The sequence below is a fragment of the Carassius auratus genome, chromosome 17, assembly GCF_003368295.1.
Source record: "Carassius auratus strain Wakin chromosome 17, ASM336829v1, whole genome shotgun sequence".
NCBI classification, from domain to species: Eukaryota; Metazoa; Chordata; class Actinopteri; order Cypriniformes; family Cyprinidae; genus Carassius; species Carassius auratus.
This window is the reverse complement of record NC_039259.1, coordinates 19,599,785-19,619,266: the sequence shown is the minus strand read 5'-3', so window position 1 is coordinate 19,619,266 and position 19,482 is coordinate 19,599,785. Positions and strand designations below refer to the sequence as shown.

At 36.5% G+C, this 19,482-nt stretch overlaps 1 protein-coding gene across 3 annotated transcripts in view; it reads right to left on the bottom strand.

Annotated features, from left to right (window-relative positions):
• mdga2a (MAM domain containing glycosylphosphatidylinositol anchor 2a) overlaps positions 1 to 19,482 on the bottom strand; it is a 142,206-nt gene that overhangs the window by 35,524 nt on the left and 87,200 nt on the right. For all 3 annotated transcript variants that reach the window (XM_026286291.1, XM_026286290.1, XM_026286289.1), the window contains exons 8-10: positions 17,998 to 18,291; positions 5,372 to 5,641; positions 926 to 1,074 (exon numbers count right to left, since the gene is read on the bottom strand). In XM_026286291.1, the coding sequence (XP_026142076.1) occupies positions 926 to 1,074; positions 5,372 to 5,641; positions 17,998 to 18,291 (713 nt within the window). The remainder of the gene's footprint in view (positions 1 to 925; positions 1,075 to 5,371; positions 5,642 to 17,997; positions 18,292 to 19,482) is intronic.

Below are 19,482 nucleotides of genomic sequence, written 5' to 3'. Positions count from 1 at the left end.
CAGCCAAGAGGGTGCATTTAATTTGCATTGATTGTGGCTTTTAAAAATATAACAGCATTCTGGTAAACAGAACATTCAGCACTTTTATTTAAGAAGAAGAAAAAAAAAATGTTCTAGTCTTATTTATGGGCCAATGACATGCTCTTTTTCACTTCGTAATTTAGTCAAGAAATACAAATAAATAAATGTATTTAAATATAAATAAATATATATGCATCCTAGAATGCTTGTAATTTACAATAGAATTTAATTGTATTCATTTAATTTGCATAATTTTATTCATATATTATTCTTAATTAATTACAGAACTTCTGACAACAGGAAATGGTGTCGTAGAGCCTTGCAGACCCTCATGACCGTGTCACAAAGTTAATATGTCTCTTAAATTATCAGACAGTTTAACCCAAAAACTTTTAAAAGAGATAGTTCACCAAAAAATGTATGTGATGTATGTGATACTCTCCAAATTGGCACTATAGGGAGGAGACAAATTGTTGAATAAAGTTGTTATTTTAGTTTTCTTTGCACACAAAACCTTTTTCTCATAACTTCGTAAATAACGGTTAAACCACTGATCTCACATGGATTATTTTAATGATCTCCTTGTTACATTTCTGAGCCGTGATCGTGTGAGGATCTTTGCTGTCTATGGGAGGGTCAGAGAGCTCTCGGAATGCATCAAAAATATTTTATTTTTGTTTTCTGAGCGACATGGGGGTGAGTAATTAATGACAGAATTAAAATGTAGGGGTGAACTATCCTTTTAACATGACATTATATGTTTTTAAATGGTATACCACATAAAATCATGATGAATACAAAGAGTACATTTTAAGAACGGTATGAATCCTGAAACACGCCACTGAAACCTCTTTCTAGGTAACTACTTGACATCATCTTTAAGTAAACGTCCAGACTCACTCACCTGCTTGATACCAATTCGATAAGCCATGATACGGTCGACCGCATTGGGATTCATTTGAGTCCACTGGAGTTTGAAGCCGTAGACGCGAGGTTTGTTCTGCCACAGAGCGCTGTAGGTGTCATAGTAGAACTCAGGTGCATAGGCTTTACCTGAAACAAAACAAATACATAATGACAACAACAAATACTTGAGTTGGCTATAAGCTGCAGATGTAAAATGATGTGAAATGATGTCTCTTGCCCTCTGGCTTGGAGCCTGATTCTTAATCAAAATAAATCCATAAATCACATGGACAAAATGTAAATTACAGGGATTTGTTTTATAAGGTAATCATGTCTAAACGAAGCTAAATAACAAACTTAACAGCTCCTTCAAAATTATGGAAAAGTGCCTCCCTGCCATTATGCTGTATATATTTAGAGATCATTAAAAACAGACTGCTTTTTAGACCGGCAGGTCAAACGTCTGGTACACTGAAGTGATGCTAGAGGATACTGGGGATGCATTTACAAACCATTGCTGGAGGAAAACAGGTAAAAAAAGATCAGAGGTTCAAAGGAGACAGACACAAAGCAAAACCATTAGGAAAGCTCATCTCTCTATCTGCTGAAAGCTGACAAGGCCATGAAAGACTATATAAAAAACGAGAAAGAAAAAACAATCAAGGCCTTTCTGTTTCTCACCTAGCTAAAAAAAAAAAAACATTTCCAGAATCAAAGCAAAAAAGAACAAATACATTATTTGCAGAGAACACATGCTTTCAATATAAGCTCATTAAATAAAAAGAAACTCTGTTTTATGTCTAAAATAGCTGATGTTGCACTACATTTCAAAGGCAGCACAGTAAATATACACAAAAAGCTAAATAATAGTAATAATAACAACAACAATGTGGTTGAAAGGTTGTGTCTGAATCCTGAAGCATTCTCTTCTAAAAATACTTTCTTATTTCTAAAATTAAATAATTGGCTTGTAAATAATTGACTACATTGTCACTTCACTACAAAAATAAAATCTGAAATACAATAGCTTGATTTGTGACCAGCAGAATAAACCTCTCGACAGAGAAATTCTGAAGGTCCAAGTCTGTAGAAAGGTCTTGGAGCGTTATACTGAGAAGAGTGAGGAAAGGTGGTGGTAGGGCAAATTTGCTGATGTCTGCAGGTCAGGGATAAGGGCTGTCACCAGCACTTATTTTATCCCTGGCTTATTAAGAGGGGAAAATCTAGAGCCAATGCTAATGGGTCCATCGAGTTTACTCTGCTTAAGGCTCAGGGATAAATTTGACTCCTCTGGGAATCAATGCTTGAGAGAAGGTGGAGAAAAAAGCAGGAGCATCATAAACACAGAGCTCTTAAATCAGCCTAAGATGGAGAAAGACAGTACTGCATGGATCAGCTGTCACTTATTAGAAACCCAGAGGCTCGTGCAGCCAAGATTTCTAAGAGTCAGTCCACTATGCTCTATAATGGAAATGTACACATGCTTTAAAGTGCAAATCTTTGATCCATCGGATTAAGAAATGTAAAAAAAAAAACTGCATTAAATTCAACTCAAGGTGCTTCAGTATCTAAACAGATACTAAACCAATACCTTATACATTCATTTTTGGTACCGGTATACCATGTACACCCTCAATGCTCTTTAAAACTAACACGAACATCCACTAATCCTTGATATATGTGTGTTTGTCTGTGCATGTAGACACTATTGTGTAGGTTTTAGCTTCAAAGACCATGCAGGAGACCTCTGGGATGTGAATACTTGTGAAACTGAAGCTGGTTCCTGGTGTTTGTCAAACACATAACAGCACTGTCATGACAAAGAATGTGTGCTCATACTAACTCTCAGCACATGAATACTTTATATTTGCCTCCCTAGCAATGTGCAGCCATCAGCCAGTGGGGAGTTCCTAACCCACGCTGAAGAAAACCAAGTGCGATTTTTTAACCATGTAACCATGAATGCATCTTCCAAAAATTAGATAAAAATACTGTTTGTACTCATTTTGCTATTTGCAGAACACATATTTTTTTCCTTATCTTAATGTTAAAATAATCAAAGATTATTAAGGTTATGTAAATCTCTTGGCAGCCCTTGTTTTTACTGAATAAAAAGTTACACTACTATTCAAAAGCTTTCTTTTGAACTTTCTATTTATCAGAGAATATTGAAAAACAGGTTTACTATTTAAGTAATCCATCATAGGAATAAATAATTATTTTTGATCAAATAAATACAGTCTTGGTGAGCATAACAGACTTTTATTCTTTTAGAAAACATACAAAATTTTACTGAACCAAATTTTTTGAGTGGTAGTGTATGTGATACAATTATGCACAGATTTGATTTTAAACAAATGTTTGATGGAGCAAATAAAATGCACAGAATAGAAACAAATGAATACCCACAGCAACACACTGCATTTCTGCCTGGTCCAAAAGGTTCATGAACTCAAATCATTTACATTTAGGTCAGGATCTGAACCCAGGTCAGCTCGTGCAAAACAAAAACTGTATCACACGTCCTACATACTGTACATTGAAAACGAGTTGTTTTTCCTTGGCCATGTCTTTGCTTTGCCTACGGTACAAGTGAGCCCAGACTTCAAGACTTTCAGAAAAAAAGGTGCATGATGCTCCTGCAGGGCCTTTTCTCAACTTCCTGAATTTTCTGCTGCATTAATTGGTAACCCCTGTTGGGTTTACATTGTCCAGTACTGCACACATCTGAAATGTATGCTGCAACTGAGAAAACTCAAGCTTTTTATCTTCGAACAGTCGTGTACATTGCTCTGACAAAGTGAAATGTCAACTTGATGCATTGGCCGTTTGTTCAATCATCACACAAAACCCTGTGGCCATGTGACATTTGGTGCCTTCGCCTTCATTGCTTGAATCCGTCAGGTTTTCTTCCTGATACAACATTACGGAAGCTTAACCTCCAATAAAACAGGCTCAACGTGGGATTTTCGGCGTGTGCTTTTTTAACGGACAGACATATAAAAACCCATATGATGACAACGATAAATGAGAGCTTCAAGCTCTTGCAGCATGTTCCTGCATCACAGCGAGCAGAGGCTCATCATAGATGCATGATTTGTGCAAAATAATGGCCTTCAGCATGTCCTACAGAGTAGCACGGAGGAGAGAGAGAAGGGGAGAGAGAGATGCGGATACAAGGAGAGTGGATATGAGTGATATAATCCTCTTTTATGCCTCCTGAACAGAGCAGGAAATTGTCAATGCAAATTAAATGATTAGGGGTGAACATCTCCAAGAATAACCTATGCATCAGAAAGCAGGTAGCTCTCTCTCTCCCACATCCTCCTCTGGTCCAGGATGCCTCATCAACCAGCTGGGATTTCAGCCATGAATATTCAACAGCAGGGAGGGCAAAAACACGAGCTAGCAGTTCCCATTTCTAAACACGAATGTCTGGTGCAGTAGCAGGCATGAGATCAGGCTACTTATGTGGTGGCACGAAATCAAAGAGAAACTGCTCCACTGCTTGAACCAAATGTTCCAGGTGACATGGTAGACTGGATTCATCTGGGCCAAAACTTGAATGAAAAGCAAGTGTGGCTTTTAAATCACCAGTGAAGTGTCTAATGCTAGTAATGTATCCACACAGTTTCATTTATTCTGTTGTTAAGCGCTTGTAGTTGAAATGTACACTACATGTTATTAATGACTGCATATATAATGTGAAATATGCATATAAGAAAATATTTCCAGGACAAAAATCAACATCTGCTTGAAGACCAGTAAAAAAAAAAAAAAAAAAAAAAAAAAAAAAAAATTTGGGTGCTTTAGAAATGCTTCTACATCATTAAATGTGACTAGCACAAAAATCTGTCACTAATTACACTTGCCTAACAGGAACAGTTTTGAATCACAAACGAACCATAAACTGGTGGTTCTCAACTGGTTTTGCTTCGGGGCTTAAATCTGACATTGCGCATCAAATGGAGACCCAACACAGAACCAAAATGTTTTAATGTGTAATTAAGCAACAAGCACATGAGGCAAAAAGTTCTGTTTTGCTCTGTCTTGCTCTGAATATCACAGCAATGATTATATTCAGCCCATTATTCAATATGACATTCCATTTAGACTACATTTCAATAAAGAGATGTGTCCCAATTCATATTCTTATGTACTAAAGTATTAATACTGTAAGTCATGAAGACAGTTAACATATTCCATTCCTGAATGAGTTTTTGAACAAATCGAGTCGAAAGATTCACTGATTCAATTTTAAAGAGTCACTTTTTTACATTCCTGTTTGGGATCACAGTGGTTGAGTCATTTAGTGACTCACTCATAAAGCCAGCTGTTTTTCGACAGCTCCTTGCATAACAATGTAACCTGCCGCTTCCTAACTACACACATTTATGTTGCAAAAACATTCATTTGAATTGCACATATATTTTAACTGTCGTACCTGTGACAAGGAAAGTACATCGGCCAGCTCCCGCTTCATTTTTGATGTCACAAGTATACGCCCCGTAGCCCTCACGGTTGAGGGCCCTTACGTGGTATTCTGTCTCGTCCCGAGTATGCAGCTGGCCCACTGTGAGCAGTCTGGTGCCCAGCTTCCATTCATAATCCAGTACTTTTGAGGGGTGTGCACGTAACACCCTGCAGCTCAGTGAGAATGGCCGTCCCAGACCCTGTCTGATCTCTGTATACACCGGCTCCACTGCTGGAGGATCTGAAAAAGGACAGACATTCTCATTAGGCATAAAGCACATATTTACACAGGTGTCTACTTGAGTCAATAAATCCAATACAATTCAGAAACATGTTGATTTGGAGAGGTATGAACAACAACAACAACAAAAAACTGAATTAAAATAAAGATTCATTCGCAAAATCAACAGTTTTTATGGAATAGTGGCCTGTGAGATACAGGAACCCCCAAAGTTGCTTCTCAAAGTCTTCTCAAAAACTGCAAAAGCAGTCATTTTGGTTGCGTTTATGTGCTACTGCTGTACAGACATCACAGATGGATTTGAAAGTTTTATACTCACAGCGAAGCAGCAAAACAGCAGCAAGAAAGGGAAAAAATGCTGACTCATCTGCTCATAACAGGGTGACCTGTCATGAATCAGTGATTCATGGTGTTGCGAGCAAACGCACGCACATACACCATGATGCACACCATCAGAGAGCACAGCCTCGGGAGAACATCATCAAACATAACATGATGTCCTTAGAAGGGCGCTGGCATCTGTACAGCGTTTGCACTTTTTCTGTCTGATTTGGAGAATCTTCCCATTACTGTAGTGCACAGCACTTCTATTAATGTCCACTGAGAGTCATGTGCTCTTTCAGAAAGTGCCTGATGCATACGATTCACAAACCACATTCAGCTTTTACTTTTCCATCACATATACTTAGGGTTGCCAACTTTACAAAAAGAAAATATGGGACAAAATAAAAGACACAAACGTTTTATATATATATATATATATATATATAATTTCAATTAAAGATAACACATTGGATTTAATATGGGCTTTTTTTGGTGCTTTATACTTTTTTTGTCTGTCATTTTGTTTCAAGAGAAAGGGCCAAGGTTAAGAATATGCTAAAAGTTACTTAAATGTACAATGTTTTTCTTTATTTAACATTACAAAAGTGAAAGACAACTTCCCGTATTTATCATGCCTAAATGTTTTCTTGCGCAGCTTTATGTTGGAGTCATGAAAAACAATTACGTTGTTTGCATTCGCTGAAACGGATTTGCTGAAAACACGGATGGTGACAGTACTTTGGGTGTACAACAATACACAATACATGCATCATTCATTAATTAATTCATTCAATTAGGCCCAATATACAGGATATCCCGGTGTTCTGTGGATTTGTCCTACCCTGTCAGATTTTGCTACCTCCCATTAAAACAGTAGGTAATACAATTTGACAACGTAAAATGCTACTGTAAATTTATGGTTTATTAATGTCTACACCTACAACAACCCTAAACCTACCCTTACAGTAATGCAGATACATTAAATATTGTTGTTCAGCATGAGAAAAAGGAAGCAATATTGATGTGCGCATGCGCAGTAAACCCTGGTAGGAAAACCTGACGGGTAGGATAAAATGTCAGGACACTGGATAATACGGGACAGTTGGAACACACACCATCTTGTGTAAACTGGAATATTTATTATTTGGACATTTTCAGTGGCACTAAAATGTATTAGGAAGCTTTAAAAAAAACATGAATTTCAGTGCCATAGATGATACAATTGCAAATACATTTTTCAGAGCGATGCAAAAGTTTGAATTCACACTAAAAATAATAATACAAATGTGGGTGCACTTTATTTTACAGTATGTGTACTAACATGTACTTATAGTGTACTTACAGTGTATTTATCTAAGAAAGTTCTGGTAATACAAGGTAACTACATGGGGTAGGGTTAGGTTTAGGGGTAGGTTCAGGGTTAGTACCTAGTTATTGTAATTACTATAATAAGTACATAGTATGTACACGAGGAACAGGACTGTAAAATAAAGTGCTACCACAAATGTTTTAACATTTATTTACATCTAACATTTTTGGGGGTTTTTTTAAAAAGAAAAACAGATTTTTTTTTTTAGTTTCTGCACAGGTTACTAATCAAAGGACTGAAGCATGTTTTAGGAAATAACAAGAACAAGCTCTTGCAATCATGCCATTTAGAGAAAAGCTTTCTAAAAACAGTGCTTTGTTCACTTTGTTTTCCCCACTCCAAATGACAAACATGTGGAGCCCCCACGCTGTGAGTGGATTACATTCTGTGCAATACAATATCTCTTACAGCTGAGGTCAACAGTTCAGTATCCACAATGACTTTATTCAGGCAATGATGCGAGCCTGGACCCAGCACATTTTGTCATTCTGAATTTCACGGCTGAGTTTCCCAAACTAAACCAATTCCTGCTGACATGTTGCCAATGGATGAGGGTTTGATAGACTAGTCATGGCGGTTATCGCACACTCGCGCTGGCAGACAGGTGACGGCGAGCGACAGCGTGTATTTGCAAATCGATTTTCAGCAATATGGGGAGAAACAGGAAAAGACGTTTGCTGAAACGGAATCAATTGTGTATGCAAGTGGAAAGAAAAATCTGATAAACAACTTGCTGTACCATTGCTACAGGAGGTGAAGAACAGTCCCAAATTGCTAATAAACGTACTGTACATGGCACAATATGGTAGCACACTGAATGTGCACACATTTTAATAACAGCTGTGTATCATATTGACTCACTGCATGGTAACAAGCTGTTATTGAGTAAAAGCTTTATGTGTTTCAGCAATATGTGGCTGCAACATGTCTGAAGTCTACATGAATTGAATTTGCGAGCCATTTACCTTTAATCTAGTCAATTTATGAGCGAAACAGGATGTTTTATGAAGGTTTATTTTATTTATGGAGTTTATCCATAATAAATAGACTGGATCATGCAAAGTATGTGTTGCAGTACATTCCAGAAATGGAGCCCAATTTTTTTTTTTTACAATTAATATTATTATAACTGTTATAATTATAGTCTAATCAACATATGGGTACAAAAATAGAGATATTTCAAAACAGGTTAACGTAAATATATTTTGTACCAATATATATATTTTTGTGTATTTTTAGAAATATATTTTAAAAATAAAAAACACATTTTAATGCATTTAAAAAACATATTTTACCCTCTATATATTTCAATACAAGAACATTTCACATTTGAAAAAAGAATTTATTTTTCGTTTTTAACATACAACTAAAGATGAATCAAAATACTTCTGTCTTTAGAATAATATCAACTGATAAATAATTTACAAAAAGACAACGAATGTGCAATAAGTAAATAGTATGTAAAGAAATATGTAAATAGGGTCAATTTGGATTTCATGTTTTTAACAATGGATTTCTTCATTTCTATAATGTTAAATGGGAAGACAATACAAGAATCAGCGACAATACGTTACAATTATATGCAAGAGGTCTTTTATTATACCTGCTCTATTCCCCAGAAATAAAAAACAAAAACAAAATCAAGTCAAACAATGTAGTTAGAACTACTTTCTGGCACAAAAGCCTTAAGAGACTCCCTGTTAAAACTTTTGAATCATTTGTGTTGACTTCTGCATTGTCATTAAAGGTCTTAATTGCACACAGATGACAACACTACACAGTGAAAACGTTATGACTGTTTAGCTGCACGAGAACCTGTGTGTTTCTGACCTGGGCGAGAAGATGTTGTGCGCAACACGCAATTACATGACATAACATGACAACAGGCTTGTGTATAGATGAGAGTGTTAAAACCTATTAATTAACAAGTCCATAGAGAACCCTCTTTATAAATCTGTGTCCAATATCAACTAAAGCAATAATGTAGTTTTTTGTTCTATTTTGGTGAATTTCTTCGGGGACTAAAAGCTGGGCTTGATGCATGAATGGTGATAATACTTTGAATTGCACTCAGGACTTTTGCATAAGCATACTCTCTTTTTCATAAATGAATACTATTGGGAATAAATTAGTTCTCTGCTAATTAGGCTGGCAGCCAGTTTCGTATGCCATGCTAAGCGAACATCGAGCATGGAACACTGGCATTGTGTCATCCGAGGAGAGGAATATTCCTCTATTCTCCAGCGCTTATCCAAGTTCCACACCACTAATCAGGATGCCAATTTTATCCCCTCATAACGAGGATCCACGCTGCTCTTATATTCCACATCAGAATCCCTATTTGCATATGAGCCGTCCCAGTGTTTTGTCACTTTGAATAAGTATCCGTCAGCCAAAAAAACTCTTGTAGCAGCTTCTCAAAGCCTACATCAGTTCTACTTAGACCTCATCCAAGTTGCAATTACTTATCGCTGGGCCCAGATGGAATCTGTGGGCTTTTATTGCATTTTCTGCACTTATTTTAGGAGAAATCATCTAAACGGATTTAAAACATGGTAAAATGTTGAGAATACTGCACTTATTTGTAGAATGTTTTTTAATCAAATTAGTCAAACTGTTGAATAAATAAACATGCAGTGTTGGGCAAGCCACTCAAATTAAAAAAAAAAAAATAATACAAATATAGTAGCAGTACATACAAAGTATCTTGCTGCATTAAAGACAAACAGAATATACACCTGTAGGCCTATAACGCTAGTGTTTAAATGTTTCGGCTCAGTAATTAACACATTTATTCAATGTAAAGAAATGAATTCATTTATACTGCAAAAATACATTAAATTAATCAAAAGTGAATATATAATTTCTGTATAATGTTACATAGTTTTAATAAATGCTATTTTTAAATAAATGCTCTTTCCATTCATCAAAGATTCTTGAAATATTAAGCAGCATAACTGTTTTTAACATTGATAATAATAAGTGTTTCTTGCGCACCAATATTGGAATGATTTCTGAAGAATCATGTGACACTGAAGACTGGAGTAATGCTGCTGAAAGTCGACTTTGCCATCCTAGAAATAAATAGAATTATATATATATATATATATATATATATATATATATATATATATATATATATATATATATATATATAATTTTAGAATCTAACATTGTTTGTTGTACTTCTAAACATCAGAAAATACTGTCCATACAAGTTCTTATTACTGAAATATTGCCAATAACGTTGCAACATCTCACAACCCAAATCACTACTAATAAAACAGAACTGTTTCGCAACTGAAAACGACATGCTTGAGAATAGCAGCGCTTCCAGCTTACTCGCAGACTGACAAGTTTCAGTGACGCTACTGCTGAGCGCTGTGGTGAAGGATTCGTGGAACTTTGTGAATGACGCTCATTCTGATTCGGTGAGAAAAAGCTGCTGTGAGGGAGAATCCTCTCGAGCAGTTTCTTCTTCAACCCTGCAGCTTCGAGAATGAGAAGAGGAGAAGGTGGGTTGTTACTGTCAGGGTTTAACTGCAATTATCCCTTCATTAAAATATATTAGATCATTAATAATCAGTCAGCCTTGCCACATTTAGGTGCAATTAAAACTTACTTCAGGCCAAGGTGTTGGGAGACCAAGGTGCACGGCAGTCATATTCATCATGTCTTCTTGACGAGAATCCATCATCAAAATCTAATCTCGTGGAAGAATTAACAGTCCCACCGCCTCCTCTCTGATAAAAAAGAAGACCCCCCCCACCCCCTATTCTACAAATAGAAGCTTTTTCTACTGCTAGCCAGGCTTTTTGCACTGTGAGTAGTTGTAAAAAAATGTCACGTCCTGATGAGAGAGTCTCAGCTGTCGGTGAACACTGCTCCTGAGAAAATGACAATATAAGCTCACTTGACACCTTCACTATTTTTCCCTCCCTTTCTGTTTATTGTTTCCCTCCTTTTTTGGTCTAGTTCCCCATCAAACGCATGTGAGCAACGACAAGAGTGCCAATTGACCTTTACAGCTTGCAGCTGTTCGCCTCCTGCAAAAATTGTATGTGATGAGGTTCTGATTCTGGTCACAGTCATTGGTTTTGTGGCAATCATTGTCCGTCTTGCATGAATCAGCATGCGCTTAATCATGGATGGGTAGTTTTTGTCGGTACATGCTCTGAAAATGAATTCAATTAACCCCTTGACTGACGAATGTTGACGATGTTGTGTGGTAGGTGGGGTGTCTGTGTCGACACTTCACAAGTGACGGGAGATAATTGGGTTCAAGTGCATTAAAAATACTCCAGTTGTACTGGGATTTGCTCAGGACACTAGATATTAGCCTCACTTTTTGAAAAGTCAGACCTCGGCTTCCAGTTATTTTTTGTGGCCATTCTAAAAATGCAGTTATTTCTGGAGCGATCACTGAATTGCGCATAATTGCATCAGACACACAGAGATGATATAAAGGGACAGTTGTATTACAGCAGACCTTGACACAATGACAGTGGACAGAGGAAGTTCTCTTAGTGGCACTGGAAATGTGGCCATTTTCTGCCAATGTTTCTTTATTGAAAGGGACAATAGAGAGGAGGGAAGAGAATTATTGGGGAACGAGGGGAGGAATGAAATCAGGAATATTACAGGGCATTTAGTGTGGGTGCAAACTACGGGGACGTGATATGAGAAGGTGGGTGTATTTTGATGCACGACTCATTAACGGCTCAGGTCACTGGGCCAAAAAAGAATCAACAAATAAATAGTTAAATAGGTCTGCTTAATTAAACCAAAAGGTTCAGACAGTTCAAGATTCATTTGCAGCTCAGGTCATTAGGTATGAAATAAATATAAAATGTAAATAAAATACAATAAAACAAACTAAAAAATGTAAATAAAATAGTGCTTTCCACCTCATAATTAAATATTTTTCACAAAATATTGTAACTTAATTACACATAATTGTGCAACTTTCATTTCTCAGAACTGCAACTTTCTCATAATTGCAACTTTATTTCTCACAATTGTGATTATTTTTTTATTTTATTTTATATCTCCCAGCATGACTTTATCTCACAATTGCGACTATTTCTCTGAGATGAAAATTCGTGACTTACAATTGTGACCTCACCTATATATGAAGAGTTCAGATGCAAAAGCCTCTAAGTGCCATTTGAAATTTTCTTCTAAAATGAGCATTTTTATCAAGCTCCTATGTGTAGATTCAGTAATTTCACTTTTATGGCAAGGAATAGGTTATTTTCATTGAGTGAAATAACATAAACATAGGAGCCTGAGAAAAAAGCTAATTTTAGAAGAAATTTTCAAACAGCACTTTATACTGTATATCACCTTTATATATCACAGTGTGACATTATATAACTGCATTACTTAGTTGAAACTTAATTTCCATTTCTTGTTTTCTTTGACTGAGCTTTGCTTCAACTGAAGCAGCACAGAGCCAGAGTGTTGCACTTCCAGCAGAAATTAACCTACAAATGATTACTAACTGCTATTTCTGCAAATGATCTGCGAGAATGTATTTTAATATCAAAGACACGCTTCACCTTTAAACCAGAGTCAACAGTCGTCCAGATGAGATGGAAGATTTCATACACAGAATCAAGGACACAGTATCTTCGTGCAAATGATGGTCTGTTGATCTTCAGATGTCCTCAGGCGGTTCAATTTCAACCTAGCGTTCCATCAGAGCAGGAGTTCAAGGTCAGTGGCCGTCAGCCCTACAGCTGGAGTGAGTTGTGGTTTTTGAGGAGCAATTAAACTGAATTCTAACAGAAGGCTGAGAGCTATGTACTGTATGTAGAGAGGATGATGCTGAGGTCGTCTTGTTATCATCAGAGCCACAAGCAAAGATTTCTTTAAAGATCAGACTCATCCTTCATGATCAAAAGATAATGCAAACTTGTATTGCAGCTTTTGACTAGCTGAATGGCTGTCACTAAACTGAAGAAATACAATCATGGAGACACATTCATACAGCAGTCACATGACATATAGATCTGTTAAGCTATTCACAAGCACTTCATTTCACACTGAATAGACCCATTTTAAAAGGTCAATGTCTAAGCCTGTAAAAGAGGCATGCACGAATCAGAATGGCAAAATAGGTAAAGACAGCAAAGATCATTAAAAACGTCTTTCTAAAAAACGAGCAGAGGACAAAACACGGGTCGTGAAAATTAGACATGATTTAAGACCTTTACACAGTACAACCTATTGAACAAATGGAAGTACTGTAGAGTATGTCCTTCACAGTCTTGTTTTTATCTACAAGGCTAAACAGTAAGGATGGTCTGATGGCCTGGGGACAGAGAGAGACTATGTTTAGGACTATAGATAGATAGAAAAAGAATTTTCATTAGATTACATTTGTTTGTGTGTGTGTGTGTGTGTGTGTGTGTGTATGTATATATATATATATATATATATATATATATATATATATATATATATATATATATATATATATATATATAACCACAAATGCTTATCTTGCATTCATTTATGTTTTATTTCTTTAGAAAATGACCAATTGTTTTACTACACAAGATCCTTATTCCATGGCTGGAATCGTGTAGAGCCATTTGAAGCTGCATGAAACTGCAGTTTGGACTTTAAAGCCATTGGTGCCTGCTGAAAGTCCAATTTATGAGGAAGAATCCTGCAGTGTTTTCCTCCAAAACCTTAATTTCTTTTTGACTGGAAAAAGAAAGTCAGACAAAAAAAATGCTTTTCAAGCTTAGATTTTTTTGTCTTGCTTCCAGCAAAAATATAAAACTCTAAAATAAAACTCTAAAATCAAGAAGGAGTTTATAGACAAGTAAAAATTATTGTCCTGTTTTCAGAAAAAAACTAAGTTTGAAAAACATATTGGATGACATAGGGTTGAGAATATTATCAGGAAAAATTTATTCTGGATTTATCCTTTAAAGATAATTTGTGTTTTAAGTTTTAAGTTACTAATGCACTTCTGTACATAATTTCCATCTTTTATGTTACCAGTGCAATAGAAATAAGTCAATGGATTATTGCATTTTTTTCTCTCTTCTCAACAGTTTTTTAAGTGTATGGGATAGTAGCTTTTTGTAGTTTGTAAACTTGTCAAATACATGTAAATAATAATAATAATCATCATTATTATTATTATTATTATCATAATTATTAATAATATAATTACTGTACATTTTCCCATTTAAAGAAAACAACAATATGGCCCACATGCATTCCTTTTGAACCAAATAATGAATTTATCTCCTACATGTCGACAAATTAAATAGGTCTACATGCAGTCAGAAGTCAAACCAAGTAATAGTCCAGATGGATGTATATACTGTCCAGAAATGAGCCTCAACTGTTCAGCTTTTAATTCTGTCCAGAAATGATATTATCCTGATTAAATGTTGATGAAAAAAGGGGGAAAATCCAAGTTAGCAGATGGCCTTCAGGCATTAACCTCTGCACTATGTGTTCTGTGACATGAGGGCAGGGTTTCATTTTATTACCAATATAACAAAAGCAATGGAGATTTGAAGCGCTTTGTCAGAGCGAAATCCAGGGCAATCTCTCTGATGGACAACCAAACCCCTCCTCGTTTACTCACACAAAACATGCTCACTCTGTACACTCGCCACACTTTCATTATTCCGCCTCTATCTATTCCTCCCTCACTTTTTCAGGATCTGTCTTCATGCTTCTTTTATCCCACCTTTCCTCTCTCTCTCTGTCTGTCTCCACCCCCGCAGTTCTAGCGCTTGCTGCAGGACCCGTTCAGCTGTCACAGACATAAGCAGACATTATCCACTGGCATACATTTGTGCCTTGGACTTCTGCAAGTAATGACTGCAGCATTAGGATTACCTCTGGACCCCCCCTCGACTATTCAACTGCAATCATTCTGTTTGTGATGGAGGGGGAGGAAGCGGCCTTTATCACACTGAGAGAGATGACATAAGTTAGAGTGCTGGAGAATGAGTCATCAAATACAGTCACTCTTTCTGAGCGGCTAATGCTTATGCTAGCTTGGCTTTTGTTGAGCAGGAAATGATGGCTTTACTAAAGAGCTTGTATCTGTCATCAGACTACTACTAACGGGGAGATGTGTAACATATATGGCTGCTTCAAATGGAGATTTGAAGAATGCGTTTAAAGGGACAGTACACCTAAAAATGTCAATTCTGTTCAATTAATCACTCGTATGTCATTCCAAACATGTTTGACTTTGTTTCTTCTGTGGTACACAAAAAGAGAAATGTGAAATAATGTACTGTTTTTTTTTCTTTGAGGTTTGAGGTTTGGAAAAAAAAGGAAATGAACCATAAAAGTGGTCCACACAACTGTGCTTTATTCCAGATCTTCTGAATCATACAATTGTTTTGTGTGAGAAACAGACTCCAGTGAGCTGTTGAGACAAAAACTGCTGTGACAGGATCAGTGAATCAATGAGTTGAATCAGAAAAACAGATGAGTCTGATCTGGGAATGAATCATTCTAACTGGTCTGATGAGCCGAATCAAGGGTTTCAGTGAAAAGAAATTAGACATCATGAATACACAGAGTTAGAGTTGATGTTAAGATGTTAAACTAAATTCTTGTTCTGTTCCTCACTTAAAGCCATCGAATATCAGGAGTGCTACAATACTTCGAATCAACCAAGGTAATGAAACATCAAGTTTATCTGGTGTGGTGTGAAACAAGAAGTAAAGTAATTTAGAGTCTAAGTTGCTTTTATGACTCTTTTCCAGTGCTTCTGTGTCCTTTCTGAAGCTTAAAACGTCTCCATTCATTGTACTTGCATTTAAAAAACAACTAATATATGTGTTTGGGTAAAGTACAGTATAAGCTAATTTCTAAAGGACAAAAGTGCTGCTGTCTGCATAAAGACTAAGAAAAATTGAACTGCCAAGATTATAACAGTCATCTGTGACAAAGTACTTCACTGGAGAGCAGAGTTTTGAATTATAATATCATGGCCCAAAAAGCAGGTGACAACTGACAAGCGTTTCCCCCACCAAGAAAATGATTAGATTTCAAACAAGCATTCATTTCATGTCGAAATTATAACAATAATCCGAAAGCAAAGTAGGATGGGTTTACGCAAATTTCACGAGCCGTTCTACTGTGTTCATTAGTTTTCTCTAAGCCAGCGCAATATGCAAAGGTCAGGATTATTTGATTCACCTAAATAGGACGTAATGATCACACATGCTGAATTCATAGTAGGGTGTAACAAAAGGCAAAGCTCGGGGAGAGTGGGCAATTACAGAGAAACAAAATAAACGCAGCGAATCGTGACTAACAAACAAAATCACTGACTCGGAGCACAACGGGAAATGCACAAAGGCTATGTCAGACCAATCTGGAGAGCCTGAAGACATTAGAGAAGTAAAATGCTGACACAAGATAGTATTGTGAAGTGTTATTTAAAATTCAAGCAAGAATGATTTTTTGTAGCTCTATACAGTTTTAGCAATTATATCTTAAAGTGCTGGGCACTTTACAGCCCGACACTACATTGTGTTCCTTCATATATTTTAAAGATATTTAGAAGATTGCTGGTAATCAAACAGTTGGTGGTTGCCACTGACTTCCATGGTATTTTTTTTGCTACTATGTAAGTCAATGGCAACCACCAACCATTTGATTACCTGCAATCTTCAAAATATCTTCTTTTATGTTCAACATAAGAAGGCAACCCATACAGGTTTGGAATGACATGGGGTGAGTAAATGATGACAGAATTTTCATTTTTGGGGGATCTATCCCTTTAAATGGAATCTGTCTTCTAGCACAATCCATTTTTAATTAAGGCATATACAGAGGTCATGTACAATTTTTCTTAAGAGGTAATTTTCTTCAACACAAAAAGGATGAAACGTTTTTAAATGCGTGAATAGTCCTGAAATGCAGATTTTTACAAAGCAGAACTGTCATGCAATACAGTACATGTAAGAGCGGTGGCTAGGAACAAAGCACTCAAGAAGGCCAACTGGATAAAAGACTCAATACAGTTTGCCTCGGAGAGAGCTTTATACTGTATGTCATTATTGCTTCTAACACATGCCCATTACCATGCAAGTTATTAACAAGATGACAGGTGCATTATGGGAAAAACAGATCTTTCTGACATCTCTTAAATGCCAGATACTTAATTAAAATCTCCTCACATACTTTAGATGGAAGTTTATGCAATATCTCATTTGCATTATGACTATAATTTGATATTCTTTGAAATGTAGGGGAGAATAAGGAAATGTTTTTCACTCTCCCCATAAGTGATTATTAACACTTACATCTGAGACTCTCACTTGCCTGTATTTTTCGAGTCAAACTAAGTCAGAGTCCTCTTCGGCAATTCATCTGGGCTATGCTTTGATAATATGGAATTCATTACATTGCATTAACATCTGCACCTGCGCTAATTGAATCTGTGAGTCTTAATGAGACATGCAGAAAAGATGGGCAATGTGCATCGCTCACCAAGGTTGTCGGTAATTACAATTAATGATGCCCCTATACTTTTCTTCATTTATTTCTACAGAAAATTAATGGTTTGCCAATCAACCTCGACAGAAACGTATGTTCTAGTCAGAATGGTAAGTTAATTAGGTCCACTAAAAGTGCATGAGCAACAAACACGTCCATTACTTACACAGCACTATGAGCTCCATGATGGCCTCTCGGGGTTTGACGTTGAAGCCGTTGTACTGGCTGGTTTGGCAGCGGTATGTGCCTGCCATCTCACGGGAAACGTTGACAATGCGCAGAACTCCGTCGTAGCTTTCGGTTTGCATGTTTCCATCCGGCATGGGTACTTCTTTATCGGCGCGGGACCAAAGGATGATGGGTTTGGGTTTGCCGGAGACCAGGCACTGCAGCTCTACTGTGTCGCCCTCCTGAGAGAGCAAAGGGGACTTTTCTTGTGGGACGGTCAGGTTGGGTGGAACTACAAGAGAGCAGATGATGATCACAATATTCGTATTATAATGAGCTATGAAAATATCCCAATGCATCATTTCAATGCACAAAATATCGTACTGTACGTAAAAATCATTAGGCTTGGAATGGAATGTTCCGGGTCCAATATCATTTATTACATAATGATATAATTACTAGAAAAAAATTACATACACTACAAAAGTTTGTACAATACATTACTCAAACTTTGGGATTGAGCAATTTTTTTTTTTATGTTTAGTGTCTTATAGGGGTGGCATTAGACATGATCAATGATCAGAAATTTGTCAACCAGTAGAGATTTTGGACTATTGTCTCTATTGTGGTTACACGCTCACTTGACGTTGCTATATACTACATAGTCATTAAAGCATTTGCAGACAATTTTTAGCACTGCGGTTTAACAAAAAACTAACTTCATGCAATAAGCAGTAAAGGAGAACTCGTTTTGCTATATGTGTGCGCTGAGACGGTGCACATAGATCATAGGAGTATTGAATGGAGCTATTTTTGCCACTTTACAGGCCTTGAATGTTAAATACACACACTTGCATGTGTCAAAATGCCCACCTTTGGAAGTAGCCTCATAAACACAGTAATCTAGGTCTTAAATGAAAGAAAACAGCTGTGAAAAAACACCTGTGTGACAGTATATTAGATCCAGTAAGATCTTAAAGTGACAGCAGTGTAATATTCCTGCTGTCTGTCATTCATGTTACTCAATCACATACTTTATTATAATATTTATTCAAATATAATTTGTAAAATATTTATTAATTGTTTATATTTGATTTTTAAATTATAATTTTAGCTAATTCACAATTTTTGCTGTCTGTGACTACAATTCTAGGCAAATAAACATCTAGTTATTCATCACAGATATAGTATATATGTAAAATCAGTTTAGCCAGTACATCAAGAAAGACATCCTGTCAGCCACCAGGTGTCAGATAAAAACATTTCTGGCTGGTTTCCACCATCAGACATCATAAACGCATGCAGACGACAGGAAGGAGACACGGTTTATGTTCTTCTGCTGATTCCAGACAACAGTCTGGCAAACAACCGGCTCAGCTCCATGTAAACAAGGATGTTTTCACCTTTTTTCTTGGTATCCTAGCATATGCATTGTGCAAAGGTTACTGGGTTTACAGGCTTTTATTTCTGTTGCATTGTCAAG